The 23,830-nt window shown below is 39.1% G+C and overlaps 1 protein-coding gene across 2 annotated transcripts in view; it reads right to left on the minus strand.

The window, feature by feature from the left end:
* The window catches only part of KHDRBS2 (KH RNA binding domain containing, signal transduction associated 2), a 573,690-nt gene that overhangs the window by 164,883 nt on the left and 384,977 nt on the right, over window positions 1–23,830 (minus strand). For both annotated transcript variants that reach the window (XM_077811602.1, XM_077811603.1), the window contains exons 5-6: window positions 12,277–12,404; window positions 5,578–5,773 (exon numbers count right to left, since the gene is read on the minus strand). In XM_077811602.1, the coding sequence (XP_077667728.1) occupies window positions 5,578–5,773; window positions 12,277–12,404 (324 nt within the window). The remainder of the gene's footprint in view (window positions 1–5,577; window positions 5,774–12,276; window positions 12,405–23,830) is intronic.

Raw genomic sequence — 23,830 nt, forward strand, 5'->3', positions numbered from 1 at the left:
TATATGATCCATAAATGATAAAGACATTCCGTAAAAGGAAACAACCATCTATGTTTAAAACATCCACTTCTTCTTAGATTTCTATATACCTACAGTACTCTTTTGAACAGTCCATAAGTGCTCTAATTCAATAGGATTCCTGAACTATAATTTATTGTATTAGTGGTATTAGTTGTATTAGTGTAGTGTTTATGTTAATTTGCAGTAAATATTACTTATAAGTAAACATAAAACACAGAGCAGTAATACCCCATTAACTAGATGTGTAAGGAAGAACCGTGCATACTTATATAATCAGCAATGTGGTTGTATTATATACTAGAACCTCACTTAAACTGCAATTTAATGAACTGGAAACCTGCCCTGAACATGAACATTTGGTTTGCAGTTGGCTCACTGCTGAGCTTTAAAAAGAAAAGGAGTACTAGTGGCACCTTAGAGACGAACCAATTTATTACATTTTCTTTTTTTCTTAATTCTATTTTTATGTGGTTTTTTGTTTGTTTGTTTGAAGTGAATCTATCTGTTACATCTGTCGGCCAAATTCTCCTTTCGGTTACACTGGTGTGAGTACAACTAACAAAAGAATTTAGCTTGCTCTCTTTACATCCATGAAACTATCACTCATAATGTTCTTCTAAAGTCCAACATATAGTCTTCCCGATGATATCATCATCACACTGTTTATTGCTATTACAGTAAAAATACAATTTGATTTTTCAAGTCACAGAAGATATTAGTTGAACATAGCTTAGCTCTTTAAGTGCCTTGGACATAATAGCTAAACAACCATATTTAATCAATATGCTGGTCAGCCATGCAGATTCCCTTGTCTAAAATTTCAGCTTTATTCAGGTAATCTTTGGTCTCAGTAGATTTTTCATCATTTTTAACAGCCAGAATGGACACAGAAACAAATGGACTACAGAAAATGATAGTCTACAACTTGTAAAATAAATTCATATTTGTATATAACTGTGTTCAATCTTTTTCATTCTTTTAAATGTATTTGACTTGAAATATTTCTCCTTAACTGTCCTGACCCCACTTCCTATCAAAATCCATTGGGAATGTTGCAATTTACTTTAAAAATGGGCAAGATCAGGCATAAATATCTCCATTTAATGCATTGGTTAAGGCACTGAGTTGGATACAAATATTTAATGAAGTAAAAGTCTTTACACTCAGTTTCTATCCACATTCTAGGTTGTGGCAGATACATTGATTTCAATACCGTAAAGGTTTTAGCTTAAATGTTAAGCAAAAGCCTCTACAAGCACAGTTTGGGAATCATAGTCACATAAGAATATTAGCTGTTCTTTTCAAATAATGTTAAAAGGTGACAATGTGTCCCCTATTGTTAGGCTATTCATTGCTTGTGCTGCTAGTGAATAAACAGTAGTATATTTGTTCCAGTTTGTCTGAAAACTATTGAAATACATAATTAACCATTAAAGCCTAGAGTAAACAGTTGAATGTGACATTTGCTTTCTTTCATTTTAAATAGCATGAACTGTGCATCACAGCGGAAGAACAGCGTGACATTAAAAGCATAATCTATCTCATTCCCTGTGGTTCTTTTTAGGGACTTTCTGAAAAGCATTGTTTTGCACTCACTCCAAAAGATAAACACGCTATATCTTTTGTAGTTATCAAGAGATATGTTTACTTAGTTCTAAAGGTAAAAGGAAAGTAAGAATATTGACACCTAGGACATGTCTGCACCAGATTAAATTCAAGTAGGTGATCATGTTAAAGAATAAATTGCTTTCAGCCATTTGTTGGGTGTGCGGAAAGAACCTTACATGAGGCATATTTATTGTTTGGACAAGAGAACATTTTATAGGGGAGTCTGATATTCCACCATCTGATCCTTAAGTAGAGTGGAAACTTGGTAGAGTAAATTAATTTTGTGCTTTCATTTCAGATGAAATGGTGCATTAAGGATGTGATCCAACATACACTAAAGGTAATGGAAAGATTTCCACTGACTTCAGTGGGCACTGGTTCTGGTCCGACATATTGCGGACTCCTCCCTGTTTAGTCCAAGAGTGGAAATTGAAATCAAACTTGGATATCTTAAGATAAATTTAAGCCATGGATTTATTTAGCTTTGAAACTGAAATTGGCCAGTGCTCCTAGCTTTTGGTGTGGGGGTGTGGGGGAAGTGATGAAGCAGGTCTAATCTCATTCTAGGTTTCAGTCAGAAATTGATTATAGCTCTTTACAAAACAAAAGGAAGAACAACCAGCATCTGCTGAGTGAAGGACAACTAATACCACAGCTCCTAAATGGCTTCTGAATCACGGGAGGTAAAAGGCAGCTTCACAGTCAAATGCCTTTCACAACGTGACCTGAAGCCAACTATGAGTAGCCTCCAAAAGTCTCACCTTGTTTTTTAAATATTGTAAGATTGTTAATTTTACCACTATATTTCAGGCAGGTGATAAAAACTGAAGGTTCAATCAAGCAATCTTAAGTGTCTTAATGAAAAAATGACAGGAATGCAACCCTGTCTCACAGGCTTCATCAGTAAAGGTGATGCTGAACAACTGAAGTACTCTAAGAGCTCATTTTTATTTGCCATCTCCTACAGGGTCACACTAGGAGAAATGTTGTAAGAGGTTGAGACAGAGTGCTGGTCAACAGCAGCTGATCTGGCACTCTGATCACAGTAACTTCAGCTAATTGCCCCATGCATACCTAAATATGGGAACTATGACAAACTGATAGATTGAAGATGGGAGATGGACCTCTGCCAGGATAATGCTGTGTTCTGTGGCAAAGTACCATAGTTAGATAACCTCTTGACACAATAATAGCAATCTGTCCTCACCTCTAGACCCCGCTCCCCTTGGCTGTTCAGGTAGAAGACTGCCACCATATTATCTGATGTGGCCAGGATTGTCTGACTGCAAATATCCAGAAGAAAGGCCACACATGCCTTGTATACAGCCCTGAGCACTAGAACATTGGTTTTCAAAGCCCTCTGCATTATAGACCCTAAGACTTGCTCTGTGAGATTGCTTATATTGGCCCCCCACCTGAAGGTGGAGGTCTCTGTGATTATGGTCCTTGAAGGTGAATTGGGACTGTGTGGGTCTCTTTTTGCACACATTGCTTTGGTACTTCCACCAATCCAGTGACTGGAAGACCACGAGAAGGAGATGCACCATCTTATCCAGGTTGCGTTTGCCTGGGCAGTAGACCAAGGACAGCCAGGCCTGAAGCCGGTGGAAGTGGAGCTTTGCCTGTTGGCTGATGAACCTGCTAGCTGCCATAAGACCCAGTGGCATGAGTCAGAATTGTGCTTGCATCAGAGGGTATGGCTATCTGTCATATCCAACAATGATATCATGGCATCTCCTGTGTTCTTGTGGTTGTATAGTCTGATCTGCGAAGAGAAAGGTCATGAACAGATGTCACATAGGCTACACTGTCACTTCACCATTTGCCCATTGTGTAGGACTTCCTATTGAATGATGCATGAATGCCTGTGTCTGAAGATTTTTAAATGCAAAGACCATTGCTCAGATGCAATCTCACACTCCCAGTTGCTGCAGTTGAAGACCAGTGGCAAAAAAGGCCACAACAACTGGCAACTTCATTAGCTGCAGTGGATAGCCATTGATGTCTGCTGTGCCTTGCCATGCCTTACATATTTCACAATATGTTGTTGCAGTGCCTTTCCTGCCCTTCAACCTAGAGGTCTCTTTCATCTGGTTGGACAAAGTAGACTTAGTATGCTAGGGAAAGACATTTCCCCTCATAGTTACCTTCTAGCTGGTTTAGCCCACCAGTAAAAGTGGTGTCCCAAGTTGTGGCTGCCGACAAAATAAGCAGCTACTTGGAGTCAGAGGTAAGAGCTGGATGGAAAGGGAAGACCAGTGAAAGTACTACTCAAAGAGTGCAATTGTTCTGACTTGGTACTACCTCTCTTTGTAGACCCCATACGCTGCCCTTTATATCCTCAGAATGCACGAGAAGAAGATGGGCTCATGCACTGCCCTATTAGATACTGCAGACTAAAATATTCTCCAATGTGTGCACTGGATGTTCTCTCACCAGCTGTGGAATATGTATATGTAGTAGCACACAAAGAACTGATCCTCATTTCTCACTTGCAATCAATAACATAGTCTTTCACCTTGACTGAAGGGGCTGTGGCTTATCTGGACTCTAAAAATGCATGAGATACTGGTAAACCATTTTGACACTCTATTGATTTAGTGGGGGATTGGTCCTGCTTTGAGCAGGGGATTGGACTAGATGACCTTCTGAGGTCGCTTCCAACCCTGATATTCTGTAATTCTATGATTCTATGACACTGAATATCTTTTACCACATTTCCTTCCTCTGATTTCAGAGATTTTCTAATTTCTGAATTGTCTATAAACTATGTTCTTATTGATTTACCTACTGATAGTTCTATATCATGACTATTGGATGGGGAAGAAACGTTCATATTACATTTTTAATTACTGTAGTTTAAAAAATCAGACATTATATTTGATAATACTTTCCCTCTATTTGAGTGTTTGTTGTTATTGTGATAGTTTCAGGTGGGAACATTAACAAGGATCATTTGAAAGACCTTATGTTTACAACATAATTATTTTCAATACCTTATTAAATATGTATTATGGCCTCAGTTTTCCTGATGATGGTTTGAATTTGCATGTGTCCTCCTTGTACCCATGATACTCTTAATTTTGAATACAAATAGAGAAAACAATAAACTATAACATGAAAGAATAGTAATCCAAAGCATAAAAAGTATACACAAAAATTGCTATTTTTTCCACAGAGGTGCAGCCTTCTATTTTTTAAGAACTAACCTACAATAAATAATGTCTTTTATATGCTTTTTGGAATAAATATATTGCTCATTTGTTAGGCACCCACCTTTCTTGTGTTATTTCAAAAGCCCACTTTGAAAGTTTAGGATAACTTTTTTTAGAATTATAAAAACTAGGCCAGATATGTTTTCAACTGGATTTCTTTTTTATATTTCTGGAAATCAGCATACATATTTAGAGTGCTATATGCATGCTATATCACCACACATTTTAAAAACACCTTTTGTCAAGAATTCCTAAGTGTTTTATGTATGTAAAATCATATAAGGGGGTAGAAGCAGCTCAACAAGACAAGTGAATGCATCTTTTTCATAGCACAAATTAAATGCTTAGACAACACTGACTATCAGTCTTCACAACACATGAGCCCAATCTTTTAAGAATATATTGATGAAATAACTTTGTGTGCTTTTCCCATCTCCATTCATTTATATTTAATTATTGCAAAGACATACGCCCATGAAAATATAAAGATAACTGGGATAACTTAGCCTTTTCCTGTCCATAGCTAATACTTGTAAAATTAAAAGATACCATCAAATGATTTCCAGTCACTTAAATCACAGTTTTTCATGCACAGTGTATAACCACCAGTGAAAGGTATGTGGTACAGAGTAGGCATTTATTGGACCTACCCAGTGTCCTCAAATACAGAGGTACCTGTAAGTTGCCAAAGCAGTTTGGCTCATATCAATTATCAAAATATACAGTTACTTACATATTCTTCATAGGCCTCATGTGCTGGAGGAGGGGGTGGTCTGTAGCCTGGGACCGCTGGAGTTCCCCTTGCTCGAGGGGTTGGAACGCCCCTAGCTACAGGAGGAACTGGGAGTGCTCCACGTGTCACTGGTGTCCCTCTAGGTGTTTGGGCACCTCGCCCAGGTGGGGGAGGAGGAATTGCACCCCCACGTCCTCTAAGAGAAACAAAGACGTGAAATTAATATATTGACATGTACTTGAGCTCAGAACATAATTGTTATCCAATCTTAAAGGCTCTTATTCTCTTATCACAGTTTAACACACCACATACCACAAGCTTTTAGCAGCACCTGAGAGTTACACTGCTAAGAGCTTTTAGGATACATCTGAAAATGCCTCAAAAAGGAATATGTCAGTAGGTTTCATGAAAAGGTAATAAGTTGCTAGGGCTGTGCAACCCTTGCACCTGATTCCCTTCTCGCTTGCCCTGGTGCAAATCAGAAGTAATTTCATTACATACAGTGGAGTTGCACTGATGTAAAAATAGTGTGAGGAAAGAATGAGGCCTTTCACTTGCAGATCTCAAAGCACTTTACAGTGGTGGGCCATAATTATGATGCTCATTTTACTGCTGGGAAACTTGGCAAACAGAGGTTTAAGCCACATTGGGTATGTCTACATTTCAATGTAAGCCTATAGTTAGAGGAACTCAAGCCAGTGAGTCAACAGTGTGCCCCTGTTGCCAAGAAGGCTAACAGCATTTTGGGCTGTATAAGTAGCGACATTGCCAGCAGATCAAGGGACGTGATCATTCCTCTCTATTCGACATTGGTGAGGCCTCATCTGGAGTACTGTGTCCATCCACAAGAAGGATGTGGAAAAATTGGAAAGAGTCCAGCGGAGGGCAACAAAAATGATTAGAGCACTCGACTTATGAGGAGAGGCTGAGGGAACTGGGATTGTTTAGTCTGCAGAAGAGAAGAATGAGGGGGGATTTGATAGCTGCTTTCAACTACCTGAAAGAGTGTTCCAAAGAGGATGGATCTAGACTGCTCTCAGTGGTACCAGATGACAGAACAAGGAGTGATGGTCTCAAGTTGCAGTGGGGAGGTTTAGGTTGGATGTTAGGAAAAACTTTTTCACTAGGAGAGTGGTGAAGCACTGGAATGGTTACCTAGGGAGGTGGTGGAATCTCCTTCCTTAGAGATTTTCAAGGTGAGGCTTGACAAAGCCCTGGCTGGGATGATTTAGTTGGGGATTTGCCCTGCTTTGAGCAGGGGGTTGGATTAGATGACCTCCTGAGGTCCCTTCCAACCCTGATATTCTATGATTCTATGACCCTGGGTTAGAGAACCCAGGGCTTGAGCATCTGCACTGATTACCAACCCTAGGGTTAACAATTTTCTAACCTAGGCCCAGGGCTCCAGCGTCCACACTACAGTATGCATACCTGAGTCCAATCAACCATATCCCCGACTTCCTAGTGCCCTCCTGAAATGTGGCTGCTCTACCCTGTGCTTGTGGTGGAGTGTGGGAAATCTTGACTGTCCGCCAAACTTACCTTCTCAGTCTTCTCTTCTCCAGATTAAACAAACACAATTTTTTCAAACTTCTCTCATAGGTCATGACCTTCAATCATTTTTGTTACTCTTCTCTGGACTTTTTCCAGTTTGTCCACATGTTTCCTGAAATGTGGCACTCAGAACTGGACACAATAATTGAGTTGAGGCCTTGTCAGCATGGAGTAGAGTGGAAGATTTATGTCTCGTGTCTTGCTTACAACACTCCTAATGTAACCCAGAATGTGTTTGCTTTTTTTGCAATGATATCACACTGCTGACTCATAGTTAGCTGGTGATCCACCGGGACCCCCAGATCCCTTTCTGCAGTACTCCTTCCTAGGCAGTCATTTCTCATTTTGTATGTGTGTTACTGATTGCTCCATCCTAAGTGGAGCACTTTGCATTTGTCCCTATTGAATTTCATCCTTTTTACTTCAGACCATTTCTCTAGAAAGCTATTAGGTTGGTTTGCAAATGCTAAGTATCATTATTATAATACTTAGGTCTACACTTGAAAAATAATGGGAGGGGGTGGGTGCTCAGCACTTCTAAAAATTAGGCCATTACTATTTAGGTGTCTACAGGCCTGACCCAGCTCCAATGACGTCAACGGAGGCTTTTCCATTGACTTCACTGGGGGACTAGATTGAGCCCTAAATATGGATTTACATGTCTAACTCTAGGCATATACATTTGAAAATTTTGTCCTTAATCCCTGTGTAACTGTATATGAAGAATGTGTGATCCTAAAAAGTTACATCTCATGTGAGGCTCTATGTGTGATTCTAAATGTCTACATCTCATGTGAGCCTGTTTTTCTACAAGTTTCTGCTGCTGATACTGTAGATTCTGAGTAGGTGTGACCTTTCTGCAATGATTTTACATGTTCTAGTCTACTGTGCTTTGCCAAATGACTTGAAGTCCAGCTATTTCATTTGCTGAAATATTTTTTAGAGTTATTCATTGAAAAAACTACCTTACAAAATACAATAGGCATTTGTAGGATGTAAATTTGTTAAAGGAAGTCATGGGGCATTCATTGAAGTAAACAGAACTACACTAATTCATAGCAGTTGAGGATCTGGCCCCATATTTCAAATTTGCCATTTGTGTATTTTAATTTCTATTGCTGAAGGGATATTGCCCAAAATGTTATAATGTTTTTCATTTTTTAACTTGAATTCATTGTTTTCAATATTTTCTTCATAGTTTGAAAATGATTAAGCCATCCATGATGAATGGGTCGGAATTCTGGCCAAGGAGGAATAGAGAAGAACAATTACTTCACACCATTGAAATGAGATCGCTAAGGCAGAAGCTATGTAAGACAACTTATAGGCTATGCAGTGAAATGGTACAATATATCATCTAGGTAGCCCCCATCATGGAAAAGCTGTGAGAGTATCACCTGAGATGGTTGGGTCATGTGAGATGATGAGACATGGGATATGTTGGTCAGAGTACAAAATCTAGTAATCACGGGACGATGACTAGGAGGAAGACCAGAAAAAAGGTGGTTTGAGACACTGAAGGAGAATATGAACAAGGCCACTGATGGAAGACAGGATGCTGGGCTAGATGGACCATTGCCATTCTTATCTTCTTATATTTGTATGCTTGAAAGACAAAGAACATGAGTTGCCAACACCGACAAACAGGACATGGTGAAGGCAAAAAAGAAGAAGTTTGAAAATGTTCTTACCCTTTCTGTTAGAGTCCTTTTCAATTTATCAGACATTGACTTCCTCCCCGCCCCACTTCATATTTTATAAAGTAAAAGCCAATATGGGTCTGCTCTGTTTACTTCCTTGTTTGTGAATCAACAGAATCAATTATGTCAGCACTGCCCTGGGAATGGGGTTTGGTAGTTAACTTTTGGTTTCCTTTGTGTGACTTTGCAGTAACAATGTAAAAAATATTGCATAGACAGTAACTATTGTATGTCCAAAAATTTATTGACAGGATGGTGGGCTTTTAAGCTGTATTTAAAGCCTGGAAAAATACCCCTCACCAGATTGCAGTAGTGGGGAAAGGTGAATTTTGCAAGTTAAACCATTTAACAATATCCTTTAAAATAACTGAAAATTCATGTCCTTTTTGCTGCCTCTTAGTCAAATCAAAGGAATACTATGAGAAGCAAGATCTTAATATGCTGATTTCACATTTTCAATGGCAGGGGCAAAAATCTGCAGAAAAAATGGTGGTGTTGTTTCCATATAATACAGGACAGAGAAGAGATATTGGAACAGTATCTGGTCAGATGGGGCATTCACCCTCCTCAGCAGACACATTCGCCCTCCTTGTCAGACACACAGAAGAACATAAATTGTTGCACAAAAGTCAACATGGCTTCTGTAAAGGGAGATCATGTCTTACTAATCTATGAGAGTTAATAATCTATTAGGGGGTCAACAAACATGTGGACAAGGGGGATCCAGTGGACATAGTATACTTAGATTTCCAGAAAGCCTTTGTCCCTCATCAAAGGCTCTTCTGAAAATTAAGTTGTCATGGGATAAGAGGGAAGATCCTTTCATGGACTGAGAACTGATTAAAAGACAGGGAACAAAGGGTAGGAATAAATGGTAAATTTTCAGAATGGAGAGTGGTAACTCGTGGTGTTCCCCAAGGATCAGTCCTAGGGCAAATCCTATTGAACTTATTCATAAATGATCTGGAGAAAAGGGTAAACAGTGAGGTGGCAAAGTTTGCAGATGATACTAAACTGCTCAAGATAGTTAAGACCAAAGCAGACTGTGAAGAACTTCAAAAAGTTCTCACAAAACTAAGAGATTGGGCAAGAAAATGGCAAACAAAATTTAATGTGGATAAATGTGAAGTAATGCACATTGGAAAAAAATAACCCCAACTATACATACAATATGATGGGGGCTAATTTAGCTATAACTGATCAGGAGAAAGTTCTTGCAGTCATCGTGGATAGTTCTCTAAAGACATCCACACAGTGTGCAGCTGCAGTCAAAAAAGAAAGCGGGATGTTAGGAATCATTAAAAAAGAGATATAGAATAAGAAGGAGAATATCTTATTGCCCTCATATAAATCCATGGTACGCCCATATCTTGAATAGTGCATACAGATGTGGTCCCCTCATCTCTACAAAGATATACTGGCATTAGAAAAGGTTCAGAAAAGGGCAACTAAAATGATTAGGGGTTTGGAACGGGTCCCATATGAGGAGAGATTAAAGAGGCTAGGACTTTTCAGCTTGGAAAAGAGGAGACTAAGGGGGGATATGATAGAGGTATATAAAATCATGAGTGGTGTGGAGAAAGTGAATAGGAAAAGTTATTTACTTGTTCCCATAATATAAGAACTAGGGGTCACCAAATGAAATTAATGTGTAGCAGGTTTAAAACAAATAAAAGGAAGTTCTTCTTCACTCAGGGCACAGTCAACCTGTGGAACTCCTTGCCAGAGGAGGTTGTGAAGGCTAGGACTATAACAAGGTTTAAAAGAGAACTGGATAAATTCATGGAGGTTAAGTCCATTAATGGCTCTTAGCCAGGATGGGTAAGGAATGGTGTCCCTAGCCTCTGTTTGTCAGAGAGTGGAGCTGGATGGCAGGAGAGAGATCACTAGATCATTACTTGTTAGGTTCACTCCCTCTGGGACACCTGGCATTGGCCACTGTTGGTAGACAGGATACTGGGCTGGATGGACCTTTGGTCTGACCAAGTATGGCCGTTCTTATGTTCTAAGAGGTCTGCTCTAATGGTACAGTATCCCAACTACAGTGATATGAGCTGGAGGAGGCAGACCTTAATAAATACAACACTTTGAGAAAAAAATCAATATAATTTAGTATTTTATCATGTGTAAGAGTGTGCTAAGTGTCTCACAATATGGATATTTAAATGTGATCCCTCCCCCTAATGAACTGAAGGGAGAGTAACAAACAGTATGGGGACCTTTGGGGAACAAAGGACATGAACAACATAAATCAAATAAATGGATTAATGAATATTAGTCAACAACATGATGGATGCAGGAGGTTGAAGTTTCTTTTCTTGCTTGCTTGTTTTTTAATTAAAAACAGACCTATATTAAGCTCCATCCAGAAATGAATTTATGTAGGTACAGGGGTCAACCTGGGTTAAAGTATTGCTTTAGATGGCTAATTTCCTGTGGGCTTAAGAGTGGAAGTGGGTCTTAAGGAGCAATACAAGTTAAAACATATAGTGGCCTTGTGAGCAAAGTCAGAGTGATATATAGTTACAGTGAAAACATGAAAATATCATAGAGAATCAGGTAATACTTGGAAGGATTGTGCAAGCCAGTGTAGGACACAAATTTTAGCTAATCCAATTAGAACTGATACTATATACTGTAAATAACATTATTTGTTTAATAATGTTATCCTTTATGGAATTAACAATGCCTAACAATGTAGCACAGAATGTATTCATTTAATCCATTAGTGAATTTGCAGTGATAATGTCTCAGACCTTCCAATACAGATAAACAGCTCACACTGCAGTGTGTGTGTGTGTGTGTGTGTGTGCGCAAAGAGAGTCCTTCATTTTGCTCAATCTGGAGCAGGCTGCATACTCTAGTAAGGCTGCTCTGAGTTACACCTGCTGTCAATACCCCAAGATGATTATCTGTTAGTTGGGACTCAACAGGACTTAAGTTAGCTCCAGCCATGCTGCCTGTAATAGCGAAACTGACTCTGTCATTGGAGAAATCCCTTACCTTGGATGAAGAAAAGGAGTACTTGTGGCACCTTAGAGACTAACCAATTTATTTGAGCATAAGCTTTCGTGAGCTACAGTTCACTTCATCCACAGTATGCATCCGATGAAGTGAGCTGTAGCTCACGAATGCTTATGCTCAGATAAATTGGTTAGTCTCTAAGGTGCCACAAGTACTCCTTTTCTTTTTGCGAATACAGACTAACACGACTGTTACTCTGAAACTTACCTTGGATGATTCTTCCACAGCCAGATACACTGGCACAGCAAGACTCTGGCAGCATTATGGCCCTAACATCTGTGAATTGTGGGTCATAGACTTGGGACTGAAACAACCACATACCAGTGTTGAGGAGAAATATATTTTGGCTTACTGACTATGTTAATAATCAGATTATAAAGAGCATGTGTGTTTCAACAGGCTGCATAAGAGAACAAAGTACCTTGATGGAGCTGCAGGTGGTACCCGGATTCCTCTTCCACGAATGCCCCGTCCACGTGCTGAATCTTCAGAACCATTCAAGTACGACAATTCTCTCAACTGCTCCTGACGGATTTCATCATTGTAGTCCTGAAAGTTAGAAGACAGAACTGTCTGAGGTTTTGGTGTGTAGATTTGGCCTTCCTGTCAAACCATCCTAAACCTAAACTCTTTGTGGTCACATTCACCTTTGCACATGCAAATCACTTCTGTTGCAGTTTCCTGGCACTATCACGTGTGCTGAAATGATAGAAATTATATGTGCAACAACTACTTGTCCCTGATTTGTGTATATATCTGGGGGCTGTGCATGCAGCTTCTAATACTTGGGAGCATTGATGTAAATGTGTTCACAAAGTTACTTACACATGACTTATCACGGATTGTAAATCTGTCTTTTGAGAGCTACCGCGTATGAAGGACAAATATAATAGGGTGTTCACATACTATGGTGCTGATCTCAAATAGTGTAGTGGCATAAAAAATCTAGTAATATACATCATTTCTGGGGTATTTCTTAATTGCTTATTTTTAAAAATCCCTGTCTTCTACTATCTATTCCAAAACACAGACTCCATTTTGACATTATTCCCTGGCAAATTAAATTGGATCAACCTGACTGATAATTTAATCATGCCTACCAGTGAATGTAGGAGTATTAAGTTGAACCTCCACTTCCATACATCTTTACTTAATTTTTCTCCTGAGTAAAAACAGACTTTATGTTACTCCATATATCTTCTTAGCAGGAGAGCTAAATTGAGCTCTCTTTAGAGCACAGAAATGGCACTGCGAAGTAATAAACTCGTATCTCATGATACAAGGAAGACCCACTTAGCTGAAATCTTAGAGAACCAACTCCACAGCATTCCTAGCTTTTTCTGGATAGTAAGCAGATCAAATGAATTTCAGTTTTTACTGATACAATATTATATAACATGGCCATCACAGACATTTTTTATTTAGTCCACAGTATTTATTTTCTTAGTCTTAAGCAGAATTCCCTTTTTCTCTAACCTTGCTTTTGTAGCTAACTCTTGTGCTTGCTGCTAAGGGTATAAAATTCTAATGCAGTTGCTGGCTTTCTGACAATAGAGTGTGCAACAGTTAATTAGTATTTCAAACCAGAAAAGATTATTGAATTTCAACCCTCCAGTTTTTCCATCCTTGAGGAAGCAACTGATCTGACAAATAACAGCATTGACTGGCATATGAGGATCAGAAAACACAGCCTGGAGTATACCACAAGTGACACTTCTTTTTAGCAGAGGTTAAAAAAAAATCTTCTCAGTCATTTGTGTACATAATTAGTACTCCATTCACTGACTGAGATCCACAAGCCAGCCAATAGACACATGGAACCAGGACTCTGCTCCTTCCCTACCCTTCCCCACACTAGCCTTGCCTACCATCCAAGGAGGGAGTAAGCCATCCTGTAGCCCTCCTCTATTCCTGAGAGTTTGGAGCCAAGATCTAGGTAGTCTGCTTAGGGACATAAGGGGGATTCTTACTTCCTTGTAAGAGATTGTACCCCAGAACACAATCTAACACTAAATTTCCAGTGAGCAGCACTATAATAAAACATATTAATGGAATTCTAACTTTAAAGGAAAACATCCTTTTACTAGTATTATTAAAATCAAGCCCAAATAATGGTTGGCAGGTGACACCATGCCCCAAATCTTATTGCACAGTGTTCCCTCATTATGTCATTAGTGGTATTGCACCAAAGCATCCTGCTAGATCAACCTGCTGTGTAGTAGATGGTAGGAAAACTACACATAGCATCCAACAGGTAACATTTACAGATATAACCAGACATCTTCCACTGTCCATTGAGTAATGTTATGCTAACCACTTGTGATGATGACAGTTTATTTCAACATTAAGACATCAACATAGACTATTTGGTTTGCTCCTGAATTCCCAGAGAAATGCTGAGGGATCTCAAGCACAAACATGAATTAACCTTATCCAAAATAAAAGGCAAGTTGGGATAGAAGGAATGGAAAAGACAGTGAGGCAGGGAAGCTGACACATTCTGGGATACTGCTTAAAAGTATCCCTACCAAGAGACATAGCTGTGCAAAAAGAAAGCTCCTCAACTCAACTGGTATCAAAACCTGTAGCTAATGTATTTGGAAGGATATCCTGAAAGAGAGTGATTTTAAAAGTTAGAAATTCTACAGAGATCATTTATCATGTGTGCCCTTTACAAAGCCTAATAAAAATGTAATCTTCTAAACCTGAAGTCTGAAATTTTAGACTATGATGCTTACTTCAACTCCCTCATTAAAAAGGAATTTAGCACTGAATTAATCTTTCATAACTACTACATGAGTCCAGCTAGCAATAGAGTATCTGCTGAATATTTAATTGTAGCTGAGTTCAGTGCCTAGCATTTGAGGAAAAATTATGCTGCTGATGCATCAGATACACCTAATCCCAAGTGTATATACAAGAGTGAACACAAAATGTTGCACATAAGACATACCTGTACTGAACAAAGAATAATGAGGTATTTACATACTTTATATAGCATTTTAGAAAACCCTCACAACCACATGAAAATAGACTCCCGAGTGATAGGTGTTTTGTCCGATACTAGTCTTTTTTTCACTAATTGTGAAATCTCTTCTCTGATAATCTAATTTAATCTATATCTTTTCCTGATAGATCCATGTTGTTTATATCCGTAAAATATTACGGATGTCCAGTCAGTCTGTCTCACTAAGAACGATAATAAGAGTACCATCTATTTTATGATAGAAATGATGGACATTTGCTTAAACACTAGACACCTGAATACTTAGGCTTCTACACGGGTACCTTGACTTTCAAAGGTGCTGAAAATTCCAGCACATTCAAAAGGACTCAGTATTTCTGTAAATCAGGCCACATAAATGTCTATATGTGGATTAATAGGAAAAATACATGAATGATTAATCACTGACTTTAGCAATCACTCACTCATGAAGTGTATGAACACAGTTGTCTACAACTATCAAAATAATTTATTTGATAATCACATCACAGCTAAGAACATGTGAACCCATTTAAATTAAATAAGAACCAATCAAAGCACGTACCTAAAACTCAACCAAACCTCTTTGCAGATTTTAAAAAAAAATCTTAGTAGATCTTGAAACTTGCACACTGAGAGATTCCACAAACCTCTCTTTTATTCAGTCTGCACCTAATAAAATACTATTACTCACATTCACTACACAGCTAAATTAGCCATGCATGCATGTGCAGTCTAGCCTACCTTTCACTATAAATATTGGTAAAACTAGACTAGCACGCAGAGCTCTTGATTCTGCAAACACCTATCTACTAGTACCTAGCAGCCAAGTCACTTGACCTCTCTTAGCCTTATACTATGTTGAAAAAAGTGTCTGAGAAATAATGCTTTGTACAGAGCTATTTCATCTTCAGATCTCAAAGACCTTTACAAAATTAAGCATCAGTAGCCTCATTTTACAGCTGGCCTAAATATGGAGGTTTTAAACAATTTGTAAGAGAAGTATCGCAATCTAGTGTATTAGGTATAAGGGGAGCAAAATCATAAAGTCAGACTTAAATGTGAAGAGGCTGTCACTTCGCCACAATAAATTAAACACCTTTAGAGCCAGGAATAGAAATCTAGTCTTACATCTCCAAAAACACAGACCCCTATTGCACAAGCCAATAAAAAGCCCCTCTTAGCTACAGAATATTCTTTTGCAGCTTTATACAGCCAATAGAGAGCAACATGTTTACATACACATTTAGTGACCAATTCTGTGTTATTCCATTCTTGTGCTCAGCAGAGAAATAGGAGAAAAAGGGAAAGATGGATTTGCACTGCCTATATTCCTAGGCTATGATGGGGCCTGCCAGCTTCCAGAATAACTTATAACAGCTTCAGGGCTCCATTGCATATTCCATTCAGCTGTCTTAACCATTCCGTAGCTGAAGGAAGAGGGAACCAGCCCACCCTTGCCAATGGGTGCAGCCTGCATGTATGTGGCCTACATCTTCTAAATGGCCACAACAGCAAAGCAGGGAATCACAAAGGCACCACATATAGTCATTAGCAGCACATCTGATCACTGCCCATCTGAAGTGATTGAGCTTTACATAAAGATGGTGTGGAAGGTAAAACCAGGAGGCTGTCACAAGATAGGCATTGGCTATGTTTGAAACTTATTCTTGACATCAAGTAGGCCACCAGGTAGAGATATTGAGATTCCTTAGTGCAGGGGCTCTCAATCAAGGGTGCGTGTACACAGAGGTCTGCCAGAGGTACATCAATTCATCTAGATATTTGTCTAGTTTTACAACAGGCTGCATAAAAACCTCTAGCAAAGTCAGTACAAACTAAAATTTCATACAGACAATGACTTGTTTATGCTGCTCTATATACTATACACTGAAATGTAAGTACAATATTTATAATTCAATTGACTTATTTTATAATTATATGGTAAAAATGAGAAAGTAAGCAATATTTCAGTAATAGAGTGCTGTGACACTTCTGTATTTTTTTTGTCTGATTTTGTAAGCCAGTAGTTTTAAAGTGAGGTGAAACCTCGGGCACGCAAGACAAATCAGACTCCTGAAAGGGGTACAGTAGTCTGGAAAGGTTGAGAACCACTGGGGGAATTGTCCAAACAGGGTGTCTTGAGCAAAGATGGTGGCTCAGTGGATTAAACGCATCCTTAAACAGAGATAGATGTTGCATGTCTTGCTTTAAGGAACAAATTCTGCAGATAATAACTAACAAATTAGCTGACAGTAGCACTGTATCTAATTCCGACATAAAAGAAAGAAAATTTAATAAATATTAGATTCACTCAGCTCTAATACTAACATGTTCTGACATCTGTTGACAGGTCACTTAACGGACGCTGGTTAGGTTTAAAATTTTAACGTATATTCTTACTTTTTTTTTTTTACTAACTCTGTGGAGAGAGAGACCCTGTTCTATCCCAGCTCTGGGAGGGGAGTGGGGTCTAGTGTGATATAGCGAGGGCAGATACATTTGGGTTATATATAAGATCAGAATGGCCATACTGGGCAAGGGTCCATCTAGCCCAGCATCCTGTCTTCCAACAGTGGCCAATGCCAGGGGCTTCAGAGGGAATGAACAGAACAGGTAATCATCGAGTGATCCATCCCATCATCCACTCCCAGCTTCTGGCAATCAGAGGCTAGAGACACCCAGAACCTGGTGTTGCATCCCTGCCCATCCAGGCTAATAGCCATTGATGGACCTATTTTCCATGAATGTATCTAGTTCTTTTTGAACCCTGTTATAGTTTTGGTCTTCACAACATCTCCTGGCAAATAATTCCACAGGTTGACTGTGAAGAAAAACTTTCTTTTGTTTTAAATCTGCTGCCTATAAATTTCATTGGGTTACCCTAGTTCTTGTATTATGTGAAGGAGTAAATAACATTTCCTTTTTCAATTTTTCCAGACCATTCATGATTTCATAGCCCTCAATCATATCCTCCCTTAGTCATCTGTTTTCTAAGCTGAAAAGTCCCAGTCTTTTTAATCTTTCCTCATACGGCAGCTGTTCCATACCCCTAATAATTTCTGTTGCCCTTCTTTGTATCTTTTCCAAATCCAATATAGATTTTTTCAGATGGGGTGACCAAATCTGCATGCAGTATTCAATATGTGGGCATATCATGGATTTATATAGAGACAATATGATATTTTCTGTCTTCTTATCTATCCCTTTCCTAATGATTCCCAATATTCTGTTACCCTTTTTGATTGCCACTTTACATTGAGTGGATGTTTTCAGAGAACTATCCACAACGACTCCAAGATCTCTTTCTTGACTGGTAACTGCTAATTTAGACCCCACCATTTTGTATGTATAGTAGGGATTATATTTTGCCATGTGCATTACTTTTGCATTTATCAACACTGAATTTCACCTGCCATTTTGTTGTTCAGTCACCGGTTTTGTTAGGTCCCTTTGTAACTCTTCGCAGTCTGCCTGGGACTTAACTATCTTGAGTAATTTTGAATCATCTGCAAATTTTGCCACCTCACTGTTTACCACTTTTTCTAGATCATTTATGAATATATTGAACAGCACTTGTTCTCGTACAGACCCCCGGGGGACACCACTATTTACGTCTCTCCATTGTGAAAACTGACCATTTTTTCCTCCCCTTTGTTTCCCATCTTTTAACTGGAGTGCCTGGCAATGCTTTCAGGATCATCTAAGGATCTTTAATTTAATGACAAGCCTTTTGTTATCTTAATCACCCTGCCCCTGTTTATAAAAAAAAAACTCCCTGTCCCAAGGGGGAAGCTGGGAGCACAGAACTCATCACATATCACCCTCAAGCTGTGTTGCAGTTAAGAGCTCCATCTGAGGCTGAGGTGTGCACTGTAAGCAGACCTCTGGTATGAAATTCAGGGGGGCAAGAACCACCCCCCCAATGGCAGTAAAGCAGGGGGAGTTGATGTTGGACAGAACCAGCAGTCAGGCCAGGTTGTTATGTTTCATGGTACCTGTTATACGCATGGTGTCAGTAGGCTGCATGTCTGCTAGTCCCAGGTGAAGAGAGCTATGCCACACTGGAGGAGCAGAATACCAAATAATTGAACAAGGTAAGCTCAGAATGTCTTAGACGCTGCACATTGGCTCCTCATGTGGAACTGGCTAGTTTGCTGATCAGGTTGTTCCTTGTCTTTATTTTCAGTGAGGTTTTAGTAGGTGTTCCTTGAAAGTTAGGGTACAGTCCAGTTTAACAAATAGATACACAGGTATTTGGTCATGGTCCAGCTGTGTCCATTCACAAAGATGTTAAGATGTTTGTAGGCCTTCATGTGGCATAGATGGAAGCAACAGGAAACTTTTTGGTATTAGGTTTAAGTCTCCATCTTTTACAATAATGGGCCATCTTCATGTCAGCATCAGGACTTCTTCTACATGACTGAAATCCTTCTCCTGTACTGTTGAACAGATGTCTGTGTAAATAAAACTCCTCACAGTGGTGCAGGGAAGGCCACTTGTAAAGAGGTTGACAAGTGTCAGTGCTAGAACTGAGCCCTGAGTCAGACCATTGGTCTTGGACTTCCAGGTGCTGTTTATTTGGAAGACAAAAACAAACAAACAAAATATGGAGCTGATGGCTTTTCAGCAATAGCTCCTACAAAGTGGATTGTCATGGCTGTGGACCAATGACAGTTTGTAGGCCAGATTGTGTCATATGCAGCAGTAAAATCTAGGATTTCTGCATCTATCTCTGCCTGGACGGGAAGCCATTCTTGATGTAGGTGGTGAGTGCCAGCAGTTATCACAGGTCTTATGGTTTTATCTAAAATCTGCTTGTTCTACTCTCAGGATATCATCAATTCAGTATACCTACCTGTCCCACCATCTTTGGGTAAATCTCCTTCACTTCAGATGTGCAGTGATCAGACATCATGGGCAATTCTTTGAAGGATAAGCCTTTCAATTAATCTGTACATGCATCTTAGCAAAGAATATTCCCTTTAACTCCCTCTGTGGCCTTGGGGCCTCCTGTAGATAAGAGCTACAAAATTTGGAGTGCTGGAGTAGCTGACACCTCATGTATCCTTTATTTGTCACATGAAAGCACTGTACTGTTCAATTAACTGCAGTGACAACTTAGAATTGGAGGAGAAGGTTAATTTATTTTACTTTGATTGCATTTACTTATTTTCTATAGTGCCCCAGCGGGGGACCCCACAACCACAGTCCAAAGTCCCAAATCTGGAAGGTACAGGTGTGTATTCTAACTTTACTAGACTTCTGAACCTTTGGAAGGTAATATATTACAAAAAATTTGTCGGCACTAGCTTTTTTATTACACGTTAAAGTTTTAAGCGTACACCATTGACAAACTAGCAATGTTAAATTCAACCCTGTCTTTACCTGAAGCATGAGATGAATGGACTTTTCATGTTGTAAAGAATAAATGTTTTGATAGAACGGGATTTCATTTTCACAGAGAAACAAAATGTAATAAAAGCTTTATAAGACTGAATCACCTTTATGCTTGATTTTTCCACATACAAATTTGCATCTGTTTCTTTTGCAATAGAAATCAATTACATCATTTGGAATCAGCATAGCTGCAATTGTTCAATACAACTTTACACTCCATGTCTTTAATAATAATTGGAGGCTCAAGATATAATATCCGATACCTCTGTGGTTGAGATATCTCATCCAGCCAAAAAATGAATACAAAGTTCAGCAGAACTGTGGGAGCTGGTTTTAGCCCAACTTGCATGGTATCCAAGTGGTAGCATATGACCTTAACAACACACAGAGAAGCTAAAAGTAGACAGCTGTTTTCATATCCCTAGACAAGACTCATGCTCTCTCAAGGCATATTTAATGTGTATGTCTGGTCTTTTGGTTACCTACACTCATGCCCATCTGTTAGGATGGCATTATGCCGATTCCCAGATTAGTCCAACTATTTTGCTAGAACATAGGTGCCAGGTAACGGTGGATTTAGATGGACAGCCTGCAGAGCACCACAAATGATGATCCTTCTGCCAAATGTCCTCTTCTCTGACTGTCGTATCACATTAGTGCCACATGCCTCTGTACAGTTGATCATATATGTCAGCACTTATGTAAAAGCAGTTGGAGTACATGCAGACAAGTACTCCAAAAAATAGTCAAAAACATGAATATAAGCTCCTGAGCTCAGGACAAAAACTGCATTTCAACTACTACGTGAAAGGGGCCTGGTCCTACCAAAATCACAGTCCATTTTTTGTAAATTTCATGGTCATCGCATTTTAAAAATATTGAATTTCAAGCTTTCAGATATTTACATTTTAAATTTCGCAGTGTTGTAACAAACCATGAATATGTATCTAAAAACAACAAAATATAAACATGTAAACCCAATGATGACCGCCTCCCCAAAAGTGACAATCTCCCATATCTCTGGCTATCCAGTTCTGAAGGCAGTGCAGAAGTAAGGGTGGCAATACCACAACCACCATACAATAACCTTGTTACCCCCTTTTGGGTCACGATCCCCAGTTTGAGAAATGCTGCTCTAGGGTAAAAGTACACAAAACACCAGATTTCATGAGAGAGATCAGATTTCATGGTCAGTGACATGTTTTTCACGGCCATGAATTTGGTAGGGCCCTCGGCATAACCCACACTAATAAATATTGTGCCACTTCACACACAACACAAACAAAAAATAGTGAGTGTTTACCTGCTTACTGTCTGTCTGTGGGATAAAACTAAAGATCAAACCCACATAAAACAGACGATACACATCTCAGTCTCCATCAGAATGTGTTTTGACCAATGAGTTTGCGCCTATAAATGCCTATCGGCAGAATGCAAGCAGATATAAGCCAGAGTCATGTATGCTTCATTTTGACAGCTGGGGGATTTGTCAGCTTGCCACAGACTGCACTAACTCTAGTGTGGATGTCGTTTTTCTCTTTAAGCATGCACAATTAAATATGCCTGGCATCGTCAGCACAGGACACCATACTTTACAGGCATCAAGGAAGGGAAAGGTGACATCTTGCTTCTCAGCAGTGAGAGGGAAGTTGCCAATGTCTTGAATGCAAGTTCTGTGTGGGTATTTCCATGAAATTTGGTCCAGCAATATGAGATTAGTCATTGCTACAACAGAGCTAAAGGAGCCTCAAGTAGTACTGATATTCAAAATGATTAATTTTTAAACTAAATAATGCATTTAAATATCTGCTCAGAAGATTATTACAGTCAGGAAGTTTTTCCTAATGTCCAGCCTAAACCTCCCTTGCTGTAATTAAAGCCCATTGCTTCTTGTGCTATCCTCAGAGGTTAAGGAGAACAATTTTTCACCCTCCTCCTTGTAAGAACCTTTTTATATACTTGAAAACTATGCCCCACCCCCCCGCAGTCTTCTCTTCTCCAGACCAAACAAACCCAAGTTTTTCAATCTTTCCTCATAGGTTACATTTTCCAGATCTTTAATAATTTTTGTTGCTCTCCTCTGGACTTTCTCCAATTTGTCCACACCTTTCCTAAAATGTGGCACACAGAACTGGACACAATAATCCACTGACGTCTTATAAGTGTGAAGTACAGTGGAAGAATTACTTCTCATGTCTTGCTTACAACTCTCCTGCTGATACTTCCCAGAATGATGTTCGCTTTTTTTGAAACAGTGTTTCACTGTAGACTCATATTTAGCTTGTGACTAGAACCCCCAGATCCCTTTACCATTTTGTATGTGTTCAATTGATTGTTCCTTCCTCAGTGGAATACTGTGCATTTGTCCTTATCGTTTTTCATCTTATTTATTTCAGACCATTTCTCTAGTTTGTCCAGATCGTTTTGAATTTTAATCCTATCCTCCAAAGCACTTGCAATCCCTCCCAACTCGGTATTGTCCACAAACTTTATAAGTGTTCTCTCTATATGGCATTATCTAAATCATAGATGAAGATATGGAACCAAACCGGACCCAGAACTGATCCCTGTGGGACTCCAATCAATATGCCCTTCCAGCTTGACTGTGAACTACTGATTACTTTCTGGGAACAGTTTTCCAACTAGTTATGCAACCACCTTATAGTAGCTCCATCTAGGCTATATTCCCCTAGTTTGTTTATGAGAAGGTCATGCAAAACAATATTAAAAGCCTTACTAAAGTCAAAATATACCACATCTACCACTTCACCACTATCCACAAAGTTTGTTACTCTGTCAAAGAAAGCTATTAGGTTGATCTGACATGATTGGTTCTTGACAAATGCATGTTGGCTCTTACTTTTCACCTTATCATCATCTAGGTGGTTGCAAATTGATTGCTATTCCCCTTTATATAGACTGACACTATATTTGCCCTCTTCCAGTCCTCTGGAATCTCTCCTGCCTTCCATGAGTTTTCAACGATCATTGCGAATGGCTCATTCATCTCCTCAGTGAGGTCCTTAAGTATTCTAAGATATATTTTAGCAGACCTGCCAACTTGAAGACATCTAACTTGTCTAAGTATTTTTTAACTTCTTTCCATTTTTAGCCTCAGATCCTACCTCATTTTCACTGCATTCACTATGTTAGATGTCTGATCACTACTAACCTTTTTGGTGAAAACTGAAACAAAAAAGTCATTTAGCACTTCCGCCATTTCCACATTTTCTGTTATTGTCTTTCCCCCTTATTGAGTAATGGGCCTTCTCTGGCCTTGGTCTTCCTCTTGCTTCTACTGTATTGGTAGACTATTTTCATGTTACCCTTTATGTCTCTCACTAGTTTAATCTCATATTACATTTGAAAACCTTTCTGCAATCAAAATCAAATTTCAGAGATTAACCTCAGCTTTGCTCCATTTTTCACCTTTTCCCTCTTCACTTACCCACAGGCCCAAAGACACACATTGCCTTAGAGCTGACTTCTGAAGCTGACTTCAGCTCCTCCTGCTGATGGTTATATTGTGCCATCTAAGTCAGCCAGCCTCCCCAGTCATATAGCGGTTCTGGATTAACCATTAGGAACAAGA

Source organism: Eretmochelys imbricata, chromosome 3 (genome assembly GCF_965152235.1).
Source record: "Eretmochelys imbricata isolate rEreImb1 chromosome 3, rEreImb1.hap1, whole genome shotgun sequence".
NCBI lineage: Eukaryota > Metazoa > Chordata > Testudines > Cheloniidae > Eretmochelys > Eretmochelys imbricata.